Source organism: Anabrus simplex, chromosome 6 (genome assembly GCF_040414725.1).
Source record: "Anabrus simplex isolate iqAnaSimp1 chromosome 6, ASM4041472v1, whole genome shotgun sequence".
Taxonomy (NCBI): domain Eukaryota; kingdom Metazoa; phylum Arthropoda; class Insecta; order Orthoptera; family Tettigoniidae; genus Anabrus; species Anabrus simplex.
Window position 1 is genome coordinate 168047483 of NC_090270.1, and position 19957 is coordinate 168067439.

Sequence of the window (19957 nt, forward strand, 5' to 3'; positions counted from 1 at the left end):
TTCTTCTCCTTTATCTGTTTCCCCTCCAGGATCGGTTTTCCCTCGGATTCAGCGAGAGATCCCACCTCTACCGCCTGAAGGACAGTGTCCTGGAACTTCAGACTCTGGGTCGAGATACAACTGGGGAGGATGACCAGTACCTCGCCCAGGCGTCCTCACCTGTTACGCTGAACAGGGGCCTTGCGGGGGGATGGGAATAGTGGCAGGGATAGACAAGGAAACGGGAAGGAAGCGGCCGTGGCCTGAAGTTATGTACCATCCCGGCATTTGCCTGGAGGAGAAGTGGGAAACCATGGAAAACCACTTCCAGGATGGCTGAGGTGGGAATCGAACCCACCTCTACTCAGTTGACCTCCCGAGGCTGAGTGGACCTCGTTCCAGCTCTCGTACCACTTTTCAAATTTCTTGGCAGAGTCGGGAATCGAACCCGGGCCTCCGGAGGTGACCGCTAATCACACTAACCACCTGCAAATCCTAAAATTATACATTTAAAGAATGTAACCGCGCAGAGCCGGGTACTGCTGCTAGTATAAACATAATTCGCTTACAGCAAGTGCTGTACGAGAAAAGATCACTGCCATCTTGTCTTACGTAACATAAAATCAGCTCCACAAAACTGTTTGTTAAGGTAAATTCTATTATATTATACTGTTGTAAATATCTACCTAAAATGTTATAACTCTTTTTTTGTTACAGCTCCAAGACCTCAGCACAAGCGTAAAACTAGGTAAAACAATAATACTATCAATATAATATACTACTGCAACAAAAGAAAGAGAAAACATACTTTTTGTAAGTCAAGTTCTAGTTATTGTCATCCTCTGAACACGCTCCACTGGCTTTGTGACGAAATGCCGACAAACTGAGTGTGTTCGGAAAATAAATAAAAAAAGCATAGGTTAATGGCACTATGTATCGAACACCCTTTAAATATCGAACAGTTCACACATCCCGTTGCAAAATAAGGATATCGAAAAGTGTACATAACATCTGAGATTTCTAAATTCACCCTTCCAAACGTAGCTTTATGTCAATCGATAGGTCGAAGTCGTTACTTCGTTGGCGAGCGCGGGAAAGTCTCAGAATTTTGGAGTTGGCGAGATTTTGATGAGCTTGCTGTATTGTTACTAAGGTGCAGTGTCCCTGTGATTATCTGTTTTTGTCGGTAAAATAGTGTCTTCAGAAGGTATCCTTTAAATAATAGGTTGTGTTAACATACATACATGTTTATTATTTTCTTGTATTGTGAGTTTTCACCTATCTTCATATTTTTTTTTCTAAAATAAAATATTGTTCGATATTTGACTCCCATTTTATAATATCGAAAGGACGTTCGATAAATGAGGTTCATTTAATACCAAAAAAAACTTAATATCGAACACCACTGAAAATTAATGGGCTGTTTAAAATTTTAATTTGTAGTATTGTTTTATTTGGCGCCGAAGTCCGGATTTCTGTGGTCGTGACTGTTGAGGCGTCTATTTGTAACTTGAGAGGGCCTGAATTTTGAACTTCATCGGCTATAGTTAGATTTCCTTTACGATGTCTTGTGTCTGTCTGATACCGTACGTTGTTCTAATCACATTATTTAACAATCCTGTCACTATCCAAAGTTTCTCGTCGTCGGCGGCAAATAAAGTGGCGTCGACAAGAAGGGGTGGGTGGGGGAAGTTACCCCGCACTCTTTGAAAAAAATATTATATTTTAGCCATTTAAAGCTAGAAAGCAGAAAATAATTACTTTTGCAGTTCTTATTTCCTTAACTAGTACTCAGAGCTTGACTATGGTCAAAATTAAGATGCCCAACGGGGGAATTGTCCCAAAAGCCAAAGTTAAATCTGTTGAAAAATGAAACGATGTCAGTATTCGTTATCTGCCTTGATTGAATCTGTTCAACAGGTTCAGTCCGGTATAATGTCGCAAAGGCAGGCGTCTAAGACATGCCAGGTCCCTTTAACAACGTTAAACGACAAACTATCTGGACGTCAGAAGATTCAGACTGCCCTTGGGCGAAAGCCGTTCCTGAGTCCACGAGAAGAAGAGGGCATTAGTGAATGGGTAAGGCTAAGAGAGGATTTCCGTTGAAGAAAAATAATTTACTTCACACTGTTCAGCAAACTGTGCAGTCATCAGGAAGGAGCACACCGTTTAAGCATGGAAGACCTGGTAAAACCTGGTTCAAATGTTTTATGGGACGGCATCCTTCCCAGTCTCAGAAGAAGGCTGAAACCATAAGCAAGGGCATGGCTGCTGTCTCGGAAGAGAGAATACGTGGTTGGTTTGCTGGACTGTCGTACTACCTGGAATCTGAGGATGTAAGTTCAATTATGGAAGACCCAAGCAGGATCTTCAATGCAGACGAGACAAATTTTCTGTTCCATAAGGTGTCAGGAAAGTACCTTGGAGTCAGAGGGGAACAGCTTCAAATTACGGCAACCTCTAAAGAGAAAGAAGGCATAACAGTGCTCGGAAATTGCTGTGCTGACGGGCGTTGTGCCCCAACAATGATCGTCTACAGCAACATACGACTTCAGAAACTTATCAAAGATAGTGTACCTGAGCCTTGGATCTACAAGAAAACTGAAAGTGGCTGGATGAAGGCCCCAACGTTTCTGAACTACCTTCAACACTTTAGGTCATGGCTAGAGGTAGAGAAAATTACGCTTCCTGTTATTTTATTTCTTGATGGACACAGGAGTCACTTATCCCTTCAAGTCAGTGAATATTGTCATGACCATGGAATAATTTTGTATTGCCTTTTCCCTAATGCCACCCATCTTCTACAACCAGCGGATGTGGGGGTATTTGCACCTCTGAAGAGAGCATGGGAAAATGCTCTTCAAGACGAGAAAATACGAACTCTCCGTGCATCAGTAACCAAGGTAAATTTTGCACCCATGTTAAAGAACGTTTGGGATGATGCTGTTAGGCCAGATATTGTGAAAAGCGCCTTTCGTAAATGTGGTCTCTATCCACTAGATCCCAACGCTGTGGACTACACAAAATGTGGTTGCAGATGTTTTGAAATCTCCACTGGGAAGGCAACAGCAAGAAAGTGACGAAGGCAGCCCATCATCCCTTTCCACTTCCAATCAGAAATTAAAGTTTGTGCTTGATGATCTCGAGGAATTCTTGCATCCTCGCATTCTCGATAAGTTCAATGACAAACTAAGACGTGATGGAGAAAAACAGAATGATGGTGAACCAGATTTGTATGCTTATTGGAAAAGTGTTACAACTCAGTACAATGCAACACGTGAAACAATATCGACTAATCAGAAAGAAACCATGACAGACAGTTCATCAGAAGATGATGGTGATCAGGAAAGAGATGATTTCACGTGGAATGATGAACGTTTAGAGGTGTATGTACCTTCTCCCAAGAAAGATCTTCCTGGTGCCGTCATTTTGAAGAGTGGAGTAAAAGTTCACAAGCCGAAAATATTGAATGAGCATGAAATTGCTTCGGAACTTGCTTGCTCACCCACCTCAAGTAGTAGCGAGGATTCTTTCAAAGATTTTCTCAAAGTTCCTCAAGTACCAGAGAAACCTCATCGGTTTAGATTAAGGAAAACATACCCGATATCCTCAAAGGAGTACCGGGAAGAATTGAAGAGAAAGAAAAGAAACAAGGAAGTCTAAAGACATGTTCTGCTCTCTGCGGAAGGGTAGAGATAAGACACTCTTTTTTGTGTTTCTCGGGATATTTTAACGTGTGTTAATATTGCTTCCTCTACTTTTGCGATTTATATTTAAGAATCATTCTATTTTTCTCATGTTATTACAATCATATAATGTCTAAAATAAAGTGATTTAAAATAAATATTTATCTTCGGTATTTAAAACCTTACCGTTCGATATATAAAAATCATGTGCGATAAATAAGACCTCACTGATCGATATATAACGCAGACCGTTCGATATATGAAGGAATACAACTGTTGCATTTAAAGGCGCCTAGAGCCTACAAATTGTACATTTTTAAAATCTGAACAAGCCAGTTGCAACCAGGGGATGTTCCGTTCAGGTTTCATAACTATTTCATAGGTCCGTTCTTCACTGGAAAAAAAAAATACTGATCAATAATTCATAGAGATAACCTTAAGTGTTCGATATACAGTGCCACAACCCTAGTTTCAAAAATCAGTTTTTAATCTAATAATGGACGTGTTATTGTATGCTATTCGTTAAAATCTTCATAAAAGTCAAATCTGATGAATTGTTTGTTTTTATACTTCTCCGGTGGCATGTGGGCAGATAACCCTGTTGGTTTGCACCTCAGAACGACAATAACCACAAACAAATCAATCACGATTCGGGAGATAGTGGGTTCGAAACCCACTGTCGGCAGCCTTGAAGATGGTTTTCCGTGGTTTCCCATTTTAATACCGTGCAAATGCTGGACGTGTACCTTAATGAAGGCTACGGCCGCTTCCTTCTCACTCCTAACCCTTTCCTATACCATCGTGAAGATAAGACCTACCTGTGTCGATGCGACGTAAAGCCAGTTGTAAAAAAAAAAAATGCAATCACGGAGTGTTATCTCTCATACCAATCGAGCTGGCTACTGAGTGCAAATAATATGTAACGAAATAAGCATATTATGTATATATATTATAACAAACTTGTGCTCATGAGGAAATTCGTTCCAAAAACTACGGAACTGCAGAAGAGAGAGGCACTGTAAACGAGTTGGAACAGCCCTTAGTCAAGTATTGTACTAGCCGCACATTTTTTCGTGAGTGGCTGTCATGACTGACTAATTTGTGTACGTGTGTTTTATTAGTCTCCATTAAACTAATTGAAAGCTAGTATTAATTCTCATTAACGTCTGCGAGACGGCTACCAAACTTTCCCACGACCACCCGCTCTCCTTCCAGGGTCGTACTGAACTGATAGTATTTTATATGAAGAAAAACAGTAGTGTATTCTTATAAATAAAGTTGTTCGTGTCTGTTTGTTTGTTTGTTCCACCATCACATCTAAACGGCTGGATAGATCTCAACCAAACTTCATATTTAGAGTATACTCACCCTGGGGAAAGTTTCTATATGCATATCATTTTAAAATCTTTGAAAAGACGGGGGTTTTATAGAAAAAATATAAAAATAATAGGCTAATATAGGCAAAATATCGAATTTGTCGTATAAGGACGAGACAAAGCTCAATTTAATCCTCTTGACGCAAAGAACAAAACTCGGTAAGCCCTATGGGCCCGAAAACCATGTTTTAAGGCCCTAAAACCAACCGTTACGGAGATATTGGCACCACACTACCCCTGCTCTAGGAATCGGATAAAGAAATGAACTGCCGTAACCATGGCAACGTCAGCTCCAGGATTCTAGAGCAGTGAGATTATGTTTGGGCATAGCTGCCAACCAAAATTGGTACAAATAAGACTTAATATCTGGAAAAAATATACTGTTGTGTAAGGCACTCATAGGACTCCTCTGGGCGGGGATGGAAAGGGGGTGAAGTACGAGTATAAAAATCTTACTGTATATAGAAATGGAAGTGTGTGTGCAAATGACACATCTCCTCCTAAACCACTGGAGCAATTTCAACCAAACTTGGTACACGTATTACTTACTATCGGGAGACGATCACTGTGGGGGGTAAGCCATCCCTAGCGCCCTTAAGGGAGAGGGTCAGGGGGGGTAGTTACAATAATAATCGAGAATAGTGTCGAATTCATAGTTTTCGGGGTCACTGAGTTGAAAGTAATACTCTAGAATTTTTTAAAGTCCAGCCCCCTTTTAGGTGGGGAGCGAAGGGGGGGGTGAGATATAGAAATAATTAAAAACAGTTTCGAATCCATATATTTCAGGGTCTCTGAGATGAATAGTATTACTCCGGATTTTTTGCAAGTCCAAGTGGGGAGCGCAGGGGGTGAGATATAAAATTAATCGAAAAACTACATATAAAAATATTATCTTCTTCTTCTTACTATATATAAAAATTGATGTATGTGTGTGCGTGGGTGTGTGGGTGTGTGGGTGTGTAAATTACACATCTCCTAAACGACTGGAGCAATTTCACCAAACTTGGTACACTTATCAATTAGTATCAGGAGACAAACCGCGTGAGGGTAAGACACCCCTAGCACCCTTATGGGCAGGGGGCGAGGGGGCGGTATAAAAATAATCTAGAATATTATCGAATCCATAGTTTTCGTGGTAGCTGAAATAATTAGTGACACTCCGAATTGTTTTAAATTCATGTTCAGCCCCCTTTGGGGTGTGGGTGAGGGGGAGTGAGATATAAAAATAATCGAAAACAGTGCCGAATCTACAGTTTTCTGGGTCACTGAGATGAATGGTGACAATCCAGATTTTATATCTCTTAGTGGTGGAGGGCGGGAGGGGGACAGTCTCATTGACAGTTGAAATCCTGTACATCGTATCTACAGTGCGACGGATAAATACATATAGTTATCACTTATTAATTTTTGACAGGATCAAATACTTCCCAGTCGATTCGAGCTTCCATAAGGACGAAGTTTTACTCGAAAATTAAATAATCTAAAACTTGAAATCAAACACATCTAAATAATTTAAAAACTACATAATAGATCATAACATATCAATCTGCAAGTCAAAAAGGAATTCTATAAAAATTCACATCACACATAACTAACTGGTAATGCAAATCTTAAAGGTGCATATTCAGAAACTATCCGGGCAACGCCGGGTACTACAGCTAGTCATTTGATAAAGAAAAATGTGCACTCTAACCAAATTGTATTTTGGATATCAAAATATACAATTTGAGTTTTCCAGTTTTGTTTTACCGATTCTGGGATTTTTTATGAAAGACTGGCATAGCAGATAAATTATTATGAAAATTTGTCTTTATAGATTTCTTTCAGAAAAATAGGAAAGTCTACTTTTTCGGAGCTTCATTTAGTAACTTATTTCTGTAATTTCCTGCGGGTTTATATTTTTCATTTAAAGTGTTCCTGTGATTTGATTTTTAAAAAACTTAGGAATCAAATTTAATAAACAACAAAAATTAATGAAACATTGTTTAATTTAACAATAAAATATCTGGAATCTTGCAGTCACCATAACATACTGTAAGTTGCGTTGCAGAAGTATGTGATACCAGCTAAGAGTTGAATAGTACATTTTGTTAGATTTTCCCCCAAAGTAATCTTGTAAAGTCAAACTTTATTCTGTGTAGTGCGATACACGAGGAGGAAGCGAATGTTTTCGTCAAAATAAGTAGTTGTATAGACCGTGATTAGGCTGTGTCTATGTGGAGTCGCAAGCGCTCTGAAACAGACAGTAAACACAGCTTACCTGACCGTGAAAGCTTACTTCAGTACATCAATCTTCTTTCCTTCAAAGTCCTGATCAGAGGTCGGTAAGTCCAACAATACGCCTATATTTAGTTCAAAACTGGCATAGATACTCCACTTTGTAGGAAACCGCGAGATGAGAATTAGAGAAGAAGGAAAGCAAAAGAGTATGGAGAAGAAAAGTTGTCACAGATATGTTAAATATGAAGTCAGGTTTAAATGGGGAAGTGCTATTAATATATCGGCTAAGAAATGGCTCAACAACCAAAACTTAAATTTTGGTGCTAGTACTGTAGATACTCCAAGCCTTGGCGCACATGGTGATTTTTTTCATGTGCGGTCATTTTTAATGATTCCTTGAAAACATTTAAATCACATTTATGTTGTCTTGAATATTGTCTGTGATATAATATGATTAAGTATATGATCACAGTAAAATGCATTCAAGACTGGCATAGACAGTACACATTGTTGGAAACCATGAGATGAGAGAGATGCGTATGCGTATGAAATCTCAGAAGAATGTAGAAGGGCAGAGAATGCAAAAGGAATGAACGTGGTCGTTTAAATACTGAGATGAGGCACCTACCTAAATTCATTACTCTTTAATTTTTTTTTTTTTTTACAATTTGTTTTATGTCTCACCGATACAGATGGGTCTTATGGTGACGATGGGTTAGGAAAGGGCTAGAAGTGGGAAGGAAGCGACCATGGCCTTAATTAAGGTACAGCCCCAGGCTGGTGTGAAAATGGGAAACAACGCAAAATCATCTTCAGGGCTGCCGACAGTGGGGTTCGAACACACTATTTCCCGAATGCAACCTCACACCTGTGCGACCCTAACCGCAAGACCAAACCATTCGGTAATTTTATTTCTGAATCAGAATACAGTGTTAATGCAGGGCCTACTTTCAGAATGAATTTCTTAAAAGTATGATTTCTAGAAGTTAAAATTATCCTTGCGCAAGAGTTTTAATTTATTTACTTTCAAATTATCCACTCATATGTAAGATTACTCATATAGCATTCATAGTTCTTAGCATTCGTTTGAATAATCGTTTGTACCTTTCAGAAATATGTTGTTTTACAATGTTCAAAAAAATCTAGTTCTGATGATGCGATACTAAATATGAATAACAATGTAAAGAATATAAGAATTGTACTAAAACGAGAACTAATACTACAATTTATTTTAATTTCTCTAACAAAATATAACTAAGTTTCAAAACAGTAAAACAGAAATTGTTGCACCAGGGACATTTTGAGAATGGACCAAACGATTTTTAAAATACCATAATTTAGGAAATATGCCCTGTATTTAGACAAAACCTTCAAGTTACCTTGATTAAATCCATGTTAATGAACCAGAATTTCGTATAAGCATAATTAAAATTACAGAAAAAATAAATTTCAATAGGACTCCCTTTAAGGGAAAGAACAATCCTATAACCACCCCCACTACAAAATGTTTAAATACATGTCGAAGGCCAGTGCTTGGAATTTCCCCTTAGGCTTAAAGACGACTAATTTATCAAACGTCGACCTACTGTATTGTCATTTATAAATTTCATTAGGCATAGTCACTCATATAATCGTATTTCCTTATCTTCCAATGTGAAACTTAAGTTAATTTACTTTATTAAGGGTATGCATATACTTGAGACATAATTACTTGTACTTCAAAATAACTACCATTCAATCTTTGTCCTAGCCAAGTGAGTCCAGAAACTGCGAAGTTACTGGCCCGGTTTGCAGATGAAGAACTGAAGGGTAAGTTTAAAAATAGTGAAACACTCTATGATCATAAAATTTACCCCACAAGTAGGCCTACATTACATTGATTTATGTGACTAGTGATAAATTCACAAATTACAGGTACAAGTAGCCAACATTAAACAAGTCTAGGAACGACAAAATTGGTGGTATAAACAGATCATGAGCTTCAAGCCCTCACTTAACTTTTCCTGAGCTCCTAGCTCAAATTTACAAAAGAGCACAAATTTTATACAAGGGCAGAACTCCTCTAATACATGGAGCACTTGCTCCGTAAATTACAATATCAAGCCTCTTCAGAGGCACTTTTACAACACTTGAAAAAGAGCTAACGTGCTCTCAGTTTCTTAAGCCTACTAAAGGCAACACCAAATAAAAAAAATAAAAAAAAATCTTTCTCTTTGGTCTTCCATGGCCCAACTTACAAATTGAAACAGGGGTATCTCGTATCTAACCTATAGGGCCTTTGCGGAAAGAACAGGTTAAGTAAGTGGCCTGAAACACAAACTGAATGGAGGCGTACAGTGTTCAAAGATACCGGTAGTGAAAACTTAAAAACCTAAGGGGCACTAGGTCGGTGAAACAGGGGCTATTCCCAAACTACCAGTCTTGCCTAAGCCACGGACGAAGGAGGTCGCAGTGAGCTGTGGGTCCCGGGAGGGGGAGTGGAGTTCGAGAGTGTGGAGTGCTGGAAGGTCGCCGAGAAGTGGGCCGACAATGATTGGTATAGAACAGTACAGAGTGACGATAGGAAGATGGCAGAGGAAAATGAAGAAAGAAGAAAAGAAGCCAGGTGGGTGTAAAATGGATATGGAGAGGAAAGGAGAACTATTGTTATCGGCAGCAGTGATTATAATTTTATTATGTATTGGGGGGTCGAGTTGAACCCAGGCCCGTCATCTAGTAGAAATGAGGATAGGGAAAATATGGACGCAATCAAAAGAGCTGTAAGGGAGGTGTTGACAGAAGTTTGCCCTTTCGGGCAAATAAAAGAGATGATTGAAGAACAAACCAGTAAGATTGAAAAAATGGAAGTATGGATAAGAGAAAAAACGGACGACATAGCTGCACAGGCGAGAAATAACACCGAAGAAGTGGTAGCATTAAGGGAAAAAGTAGGACGACTTGAAGAGGAGAATTGCAAGCTGAAAGCAGAAGTGGAAGCAAATACTTTATACAGAAGGAAGAAGTGCTTGTTTATTTATGGAGTGCCTGAGGAGTCGAGAGAAGGCAAAGTACTTACAACTTATAAAGTAGTGGACCTAATACAGGGGAAAATGAAAATAAATTTTAGTGAAGTAGATATTGACGATGTGCAGAGAGTGGGAAGAACTAGAGGCAACAGGCCTATAAAGCTACAATTGTTTTCAACGTTGATGGCGGATGTTGTGTTAACAAATGCGGGAAACGTCCAGAGGGAGAAAATATGGATAAAGAGAGACGTGGGAAGTGACGCGATCAGAAATGAGAGGATACTCAGAAAACACAAGATACTGGCTGTAAAACAGGGGCTGAGGGCAACTATTAGAGGTCAAAATCTAGTGGTGTCAGACAGAAGCTGGAAGAGGATCTGGTCTGTGGATAGATTGATGGATTTAGAATTGAAGTTAAAACAAGATGAGGAAAAGGAGAGTAGTGCAATAAACTGTAGGCAAGTGAGGCGAAATACAAATAACAGTGTGCTGAGGATGGACGTAGGGATGAAGTCAAAGCAGGCCGAAGAACAAGAGTGTAGTGCAGCGATTAGTGGAGATGATAGGCAAAATACCAGAAGTAACAATGTACCGTGTGAAGAGAGGCAGGGAGAAGTGCCAAGTGCTAAAGTGACCAATGACAGTGTTCGGAGTGAAGAAGTGCGGGTAGAGAGGCGAAGTGAGAATATGGCTATTTGCAGTGAAGAGGGAAGTAAGGGAAGTGTATGCAGTGAAGTAAGGGAAGCGCAAGGTAAAAAGGTAACGGCAAGGTTAAACTTGGGGAGTCTCGACCAGAGTAGGGCCAGATACAGGAACAGAGATCTGACAGAAATGTGGGGTACAAGTGGATATGAGAGGGGGGTAGTTACTAGAAGTAAAAAACAGTAGTAGGTGGTTTGGTTACTGAAAGTAGAGATGAGAAGCGAGAATGGTTGGTAGGGTTTGGACATCGGAATATAGATACTTGTGTAGGGTAAGAAAAGTTGGCTGGGTAGTTAAATTTAGTTATTATTGATGTAGCATTTCTGTTTTGGTTTAGATTACATTGTAGAAGACGTAAGTGCTATTCCCAAACTACTGAGCTGACTCGTATAAGGGTAAATTAATACATTACGGAAAGGAAGAAGAACCGTTACAAACGTAGTCACCTCAAACCAAGATGAAGGGGAGCTCGAGAGGGTACGTCACTCTCTATCCCCAATTTACAGTTAAAGATTTTATGAAGTTCTTACATTAGCCGGCAGAAGTTACATTTTCAGAAAAGTAGGTTACATAGTCGATAATTCGGACCTTTTCCTCGGGCTAAACTGCGGGGCTAGCAGGAAAGAAAGAAAGAAAGATGTTATGTGGCCATTACCTTGTAGAAGCTCTGGCAACTGACGAAGAAGCCTCCCGCCTCCTGCTTGGCACACACACACTCAGTAAGATGACGATCAATTGGCCAAGAGACGTGAAAATCCGCAGTTTATAAACCCTCGGGGAAAGTTCGAGACCTTTCACGAATAAACCAGCACACCCTCTCAATTTTATTGGTTAATTTAAAATTTACGCTCAAAATCGAAGAAGAAGAAGAAGAAGAAGAAGAAGAAGACTGTGATTGGTAGAAAATTAATTACAGAAATTAGGGATTGGCTGAATTCAAAATTGGCGGAAAGAAAAGATAAATATTGCCAACCCAAAAATAAATGAACATCAATTAAAAAAAAAGTATGAGTACAAAACTTCTTTAAATCAAAAGTTCTTTCACTTCGCACCACGGTGCATGATCATAGTTTTAGTAGTGACATCTGTGGAATAATGTCCAAACTTCTTGATGAATGGCAAACAAAACAGGTAGAAATACAGTCAGTTCAGGAAACTTCACAATAACAAAATTACATCATATTTTAGTGGTGACATCTTCTGAGTAAATTTATAAGTTGGTCTAGTTTCAATTTCACTGTTTCACCAGTAGAGGAGTTCTTTTAGGCGCTAGATTTAAATGCGAGGCGTTGGGATATACCTCCTGGTACAATAATAATAATAATAATAATAATAATAATGGTTTGTCTAACTGGATAATGATACACGGAAGTACTGCAAATTTAAGTGCTACTACGGCTTACTGGTTGATTCTCGCAGGACACCTGCATGGATAAAGTCCTTTTAGACCCCAAATCTAATTTTATATGCAATTTTTAGTACTTTTTAAAAATTTGATATCGCTGTGGCTAATGTTTTGAATTTTTAACAGTTTACATACTTTTTTAAAGTTTCATCAAATAAATGACAGATTGTGTTATAAACTAACTCTTTTCGTCATGTCGTAATGATAGTTACCTTTTCTAGGTCTTCATTGTGAATCCTTGACTCATTGTGTCTCCGGGGGTGTTAATGGTTCTTCGTCACTTGCAGGCATGACTATCGGGTATCAAGGAAGACATACCTACTTAGATCAAAGCCTTAGATAATCTGGCTATGTTTATTCCATCAAAAACAATGAAATATGGTGGGGAGCGTATTTACAAATATGTCCATAAACAATGGTCTGAGGTCAGTGAGGCTGGACGATTTCAGGATGAAATTAGCATCCACCACAAGAGAATGCCGGAAGGGCTATTTACAGAAAACCACTTTGAGGTTCACATGAAAACAACAACAACCTGGAAGTCCATCTGCTCGGCTCCATGAACAACTATGGGTTAAGATTCCGACTTTTGGAACGTCTAAATATCAGGCACCGGTCTCCAGACTTTCTCTTTAATTAAGGCTGTCCACTTTCTGACAATCAGCGTAGAACGAGTTACCTGGACCCTTAATTGAATCTGAGTAACCTCCAATTCACATCACGGTCCGATCATTATCATCTACTAAAATTAAGTAAACGTGGCTGATGACCAAAGTGATCCCTCCGTGAAATTAAGTGAATGTGGCTGATGGCCAAAGTAATTCTCCAAAGCAAGGGCACGGTGTGATAAACATACTGAATTTACATGCACTTCAAGTGCCAATGAATTAATAATAAAAATGTTAAACTCAACGCTGCATTTACAAACACTAAGTGTTCAAGGAAAACTAGTATTATTTAAACCAAATGAAGTGAAGTTAATTCGCAACCTAAAAGACAACTGTAACTTTCAGGTTAACTTAAAGTTTAATACTTGGCTTTAATCAAATACAGTAGAGACAATACACGACACTTACGGATTTCGCCTTGCTAAAATGGGAGACAATTCGACGGTGGCGCTCCTAGTGACTTGACCTGAACAAATCGCGCTAAATTCAAATATCAATGGAAATGTATATACGGAAATGGATAAATAAATTACCTCTAGAAAGAAAGTGATATTGAGATATTAACTTCGAAGTTGCTAAAGCAATTCTGGATAAATGAATGAAGAATTATTTAAAAGGTTATTATTCAAGGACTGAAATTAAACATATAAACAAGGTGTGAAATGGACTGCTGTGAAATGGCTTGATCTTTCATTTATGCATTACTTTTTTAGCTTTAGCATACCTGCCTGAAATCTTATGGTTGGATTTGTCTTTTTTCCTCATTTAAAAACAATGTATCATCACATTAAGACATTTGTCAATAAAAATATCGGCACATTCCTTGCACATATGATGCAATGAATTAACATTTAATAGCTGGACAATTTTCCTCTTAACATGAAGCCTACTAACAGAAAGAAAATCTATAAAATCCCGGCTTTAATCTGAGAAGAGGGATAAAAGAAAGAAAAGTTTGAAAATGTTGTCGATAGTGATGCTTTGAGGAATATTTACGTACAATTAGAGTAAAAATGTAACATACCCTTGGCTGTATAGTCGAGGATTTTTAAAGTCGCTGGCCTGGAAATGATCTGAACAGATCTTATAATTCTTATACAAGCGTAACGTCCCTTCTTTCTTGTACACTTTATCCAAATCGCTTCTGTGACATTTCAAAACCCACAGATCACACCTACAACAACACATCGGTATTGAAGGTTAACTGCTACACTATACAATAAAATATGCGTATTATATTTTAAGCCCGTTAAAACATGGGTCGAGCAGGTCAGAAGATTATGAAGTACTATAAAAATCTCTGTCACTGGAAGAATATATATGCAAACACAATATTACTTACATGTTCTTGTCACGAGGGAACCTGAAGAACGAGCGCGCATTTTTCTCTACTTCGTAATTACTGCAGCCAAACACAGCACATACCTTTCCCCTCATGTTGAGAGGAGATATCAAGGAATGACACACGCTACTATTTAATTATGTCAACTCACTGAAAACGCATAAATAACACCAAAACCTTCACACAAAAATACACGTGCTCTTATGACAGAATCAGTACCGTTCAGGTCTATCCGCTAGAGTGTGCTCCAATAGCTGTCCCTCGATATCTCGCTCAGTGTCGTGTATTGTCTCTACTGCATTTGCTTTAATTCAACACACGCAAGTCGATTCTAGTTTAATAACTATTCAGACTAACATCTGATGGTAAAGAAACACTATCCCAAATTAACTAAGTTGTGTTCAGAGTACTGGCTAACTCCCTACGACAGTTAACTGAGTATAATGTAATTTTCTCGTCGTACACAATTTGTTAGGTTGAAGTCAGTTATTGGAATAAATCCATGAGGACCTTTGAAACGAAATCCTGTGCTACTATAACTTTAACCATGCTATCATTTTATTATAACGTTAAATCAAACCCTAAATATAAAATATTGAAGTAAACACGATTCGTGGGTAGCCCTTAAATATAACCCAGTTCAACTACATCCGCTAAAATAACCCTACTAAAATTGTAAACATGAAAAATTACTACTTTATGTACAACATGGCCCTTAATCATGGGATTCCATGGACTAATGGTAGAGTGCTACTACGTTCTAGGAAATCCCATACGGTACCGAATCTATGTTTCAAACTAGAAAAGTCAATTCTCATCTAGGAGATGTTTGCTAGGTACATCATTTCACCGGCCCTAGCACGGCCTCACTAACCCAAGAATCTCTTCCATGCACTTCAACCACCAATCTACTCCTCCACTTAATGACACACGACCGCACCAGCTATCCATCACACCTACCTAAAATTCACACGAGAACCTGGTAAAGAAACATAAATGTCGAATGCCTAAAGACGTCCTACTAACGTCATCCAAGATAAATGCACAATGAGGAAATCCACTCTATAATTTGCCTATGGAATAGAAACGAAATTCAGATAACTTCCCATTCTCTAACAATCAATAATGTTGTAACATGGCCTGAGTATTATCGTTTCTATTTCCGAAGAACCTTGTATAAATGTGAACTCCTCTTAGCTCGGCAAAAAGGGTCTCTCTCTACCTTCGACCTCGCTCTCTGATCAGTGAGCAGTCTCATGGCAGACAGGATTTACTACATACTGTACACATTGTACACTTAAGAAAATGGAAATTGCAGTACCATGAAGGCATTGGTTGTTTGTGTTGATTTTCAAGATATGGAACGATGCCATGTAGATATGTAAACTATCAAAGTTTCAGACCCATTGATTGTTGCTACAGGTCTCCCCACGTGATTGGTCGTGGAGGAATCAACTCCAGTAATACGGACTCTGGTGTAGCGTAGTTGACTTGCAGTCTGTGCAGTGAAGTGTTCCCCGTCAAACATGCCTCGACGACAGAGAAGAGCACGCTATCAACAACTGTCGCCGTTTGAGAGGGCTCGGATAATTGGCTGTGTGAGAATGGATTATCACTAAGGACTGTCTCTGCACGTGTTGGCCGAAAGGCATCTACGGTACAACGTGTATGGCAGCAGTGGTCAAATGAAGGTACCCACACTCGTAGACCTGGTACAGGCCTAGCGCGACAACAACTGTGAGAGAGGATCGTCGCATCATTCGGTTGGCCCGGATGGAACCCCATGCAACAGCAGCGCAAAATCGAGCAGCTGTGGCACCCCTCGTTACACAACAAACAGTTGGTAATCGCCTGCATCTAGCTGGCTTACGAGCCCGTGTCACTGCAGAAGCTGTTCCATTGACCCCACAATAGCGACGTGTAAGGCTTGCCTGGTGTCGAGAAAGATCGACGTGGGTCGAAGAATGGCATAGGATCGTCTTTAGTGATGAATCGCGCTTCTGTCTTGCCCGCAGTGATCGCCAGAATCGTGTGCGCCGACGTACCGGGGAAAGGGGCCACCCAGATCTTATTGTCGAGAGGCACACAGGGCCAACACCATGCATTATGGTCTGGGGAGCTATTGGCTTTAATGTGAAATCACAATTAGTGCTTGTTGAGGGCACTATGACTGCTCGACAGTACGTTGATAGGGTACTCAATCCAGTGGTTGTCCCTATGATGGCGAACATTGCTAATGGGTTGTTTCACCAGGACAAGGCCCGGGTTCACACTGCACGCATCTCCAGAGAAGTTCTCCACGACATCACAACCTTAGAATGGCCCGCCAGATCCCCGGACCTCAGTCCTATTGAGCATGTGTGGGACATGATGGGTCGACAACCGGCAAACCGTTCTCAGCCACCCACAACTCTGGAACAACTGACTCGTGCAGTGCAGCAAGCATGGGCCACAATTCCTCAGGAAGCGATCCAGGGCCTTACTGACTCCATGCCTCGACGAATTTATCAATGTATTGCAGCTCGTGGTGGGCACATCCTGTATTGATTGTTGTCCAAACTTGCGGTCAGAGGGACCTGAAAGTATAATCATCGAATCACAACCGAACACTCGTCCTACATGTTCAATTGCAGCAATGTAACACCACTCCTTCTGGGTGTTGCAATATCCATTTTCTTCAGTGTAATAAAATTCTAGGAGGTTCGCTGTCTGTAATGTCATTTATTTCGCCAAATTTTGATATATTTATCCGTTTTAGGTCGACCCGAGATCCTATAAGTAATTTTTAGCTTTAGTTTGTTTGTTTGTTTGTTCCACCATCACGGGTAAACGGCTGAATATTTAGAGTATACTCATCCAGGAGCAGGTTTCGATATGCATATCATGTAAAAACCACTGAATAGACGGGTTTTTTAAATTTCCTCTTACACTATTGATTATATGTAAAATCTGTGGACTATTTGTGAAACGCCCCTTCATTTTAAATAATTGTTGTTATGTACATAATTTCGCTTACTATTCAAATGACCGGGCGAGTTGGCCGTGCGGCTGGGGAGCGCTCAGCTATGTGCTCGCATCCAGGAGATAGTGGGTTCGAATCCCACTGTCAGCAGCCGTGAAGATGGTTTTCCGTGGTTTCCCACTTTTACACCAGGCAAGTGACCGCTGCTCAGCTCGTAGACCTGCAGATTACGAGCTGTCATGTGGTCAGCACGACGAATTCTCTCGTTATTCTTGGCTTTGTAGACCGGGGTCGCTATCTTACCGTCAGATAGCTCCTCAATTCTAATCACGTAGGCTGACTGGACATCGAACCAGCCCTCAGGCCTGACCTGGCCGGGAATCGAACACGGGGCCTCCGGGTGAGAGGCACGCACGCTACCCCCACACCACGGGGCCGGCACTCAGGATTATCAGTTTACGAATTTATTATCTATATATATCTGCCTGCTGTCATTTCTTGATGGATACAGTACTTTTGCACACATCTCTTGGCACAGGCCAGAGTATAGTGTAGCTTCCACCGAAGTCCCAGTCAACATCCATGGCTGTGACAATATGGAAGTTCCTGGGGTATGGGTAGTGCTGAGTAATGACATTCAGAGCATGACTAGTGCATCTGAGTGTTATGAAAGGTGCTGCTCATAGGGTCAGTCCTGCTGCAATAGTACTTTCTGACCCAGTGAGGAAAGCAATGGCAAACTACCTCACTCCTCATCTTGCCTAGTACGCCTCATTTTGGTGCTGCCATTGGTTTTCCTTATAACCGCATAACCTTTGGTGGTGCTATTTGAGGATCCAACCAGCCTCTGGGCTGATGACCTAACAGACAGACATCTGTATATATATAATTGGATGTTGATACATTTAGACTCAAAAACTACTGGGCCGATTTCGCTGAAAATTTCACAATTTGTCCCTAACACATGGGAAAAGGTTTATAAAGTGGTTTGAACCAAATCGGATAGAAAGTTTTATTATTGTGAGTAATTTTATGTAATTTTATTAAAATGAAAAGCCGCACCAAGATTGGATCGACTTGATGAACAGATTGTCGGTAGGCGACAGCAGCTTACGTTATATCATGATAGTCCAGTAATAAATGCTGTATATTGAAACAGGAACGCCCGTACTTCTTTTTATCGGAGAGCATGAGGAACGACAAGGAGTGTACGGCCCATGCTAAGAGAGTGAGAGAGAGAAGGGTAGTGAAAAAAAAATTTTCATGATTAAGTGGATCCTTCAGTTTATTCAATAGATATGCAAAGAATTGTCACCTTTTACAGCTGAATCGTGGAGTTGTCCCTGAAGGCGTGGAGGGAACGTCGTCCTGCGGCGGCTGCGTCGTCTTGCGGTCGGCGTCGGCGTTGTCTTCCGTCGTTGGTGTTTTCTCTGTATTAGTGTTGATGACTCGAACCTGAGGCAGGAACGGGGAAAGGTGGAGCTTCCGCATCGGACGTCATGGGACTCTGGTGTGACACCTCTCTAAGGCGAAGTACGCCGAAATAGTTCCCACAGTCAATGATGTTGAACGCACTTTAGCAGCAAGGATAAAGTCAGAGTCACAGTTCCACGAGGATAAGATGGAAGGAATTATCGTATTTGGAATAATAAACAAACGAAAACAATCTAGGACCTTCCGAGGTGCAGTGATTAAGCACTTCATAAAGAAAATTAAATTTACCGGGTACAGTCTCTGCACTGTACTCCATGAGCACAATATTCACACACTTGTTGAAATAAACGACAGTCCAAGTTCTGTTACGTTGTAATTTTCAGAAGATTATCACTGGCACTTAAGATCATACGTGATTCTGAACAGGTTATGATGGGAATTTGCATGGTTCCTCGGAAAGAAATCACGATACTGTATTCCACAAGTTAATACTGTCTTTAAGAGGGAATGTTGGCACAGTTTATTACGAACACAGTTCAACGGATAGACACAGTCCTTAAATGAAATGAAGGTCGGCACAGTTTTATTACGAACACAGTTCCGAAAAATGGATAAGCACAGTCTTTAAGTGAAATGCAGGCTGGCACAGTCTATGCTAGAAACACTATCGCTGTTTTCACACTGTCTTTAAATGAAATCGAGGCTGGCACAGTTTATGCTAGAAACACAGTCTTTAAATGAAATCAAGGCTGGCACAGTTTATGTGAGAAACACAGTCTTTAAATGAAGTCAAGGCTGGCACAGTTTATGCTAGAAACACAGTCTTTAAATGAAGTGAAGCCCACGGAGAAAGCTTCTAACACTAACGTTGCTGAACTCAAGTATACAGCCGGACCGAGTGACGAATTATATCGCGACGTGCTTACTTGCACACACACACTGAACTCACGGCTTATTGCCGACTCCCCTCACTCACTGCCTACGGCACACTGCAGCTGCACACTGCCCACTCTCTGCTTTACCCCAGGCTGGCGACTCGCTTATATTGCCGAAGGTTGGTGGGCGTGGCTACACATGTGGGCCCCAAGAAAATTTTATATCTTGCCCATCTTTACACCGATCGACACGAAATTTCGGCTAGCAGCGTTCATTATTCCTGCCTGCAAGGTGACGTTATT

At 40.3% G+C, this 19957-nt stretch overlaps 1 protein-coding gene across 4 annotated transcripts in view; it reads left to right on the plus strand.

The window, feature by feature from the left end:
- Positions 1-19957, plus strand: part of LOC136875615 (uncharacterized) — a 188412-nt gene that overhangs the window by 116725 nt on the left and 51730 nt on the right. For all 4 annotated transcript variants that reach the window (XR_011018419.1, XR_011018420.1, XM_068228086.1 and 1 more), the window contains exons 12-13: positions 697-727; positions 9012-9070. Coding sequence is in view for 2 of the 4 variants with exons in the window: in XM_068228086.1 (XP_068084187.1) it covers positions 697-727; positions 9012-9070 (90 nt within the window). In the remaining 2 variants the exon portion in view is untranslated. The remainder of the gene's footprint in view (positions 1-696; positions 728-9011; positions 9071-19957) is intronic.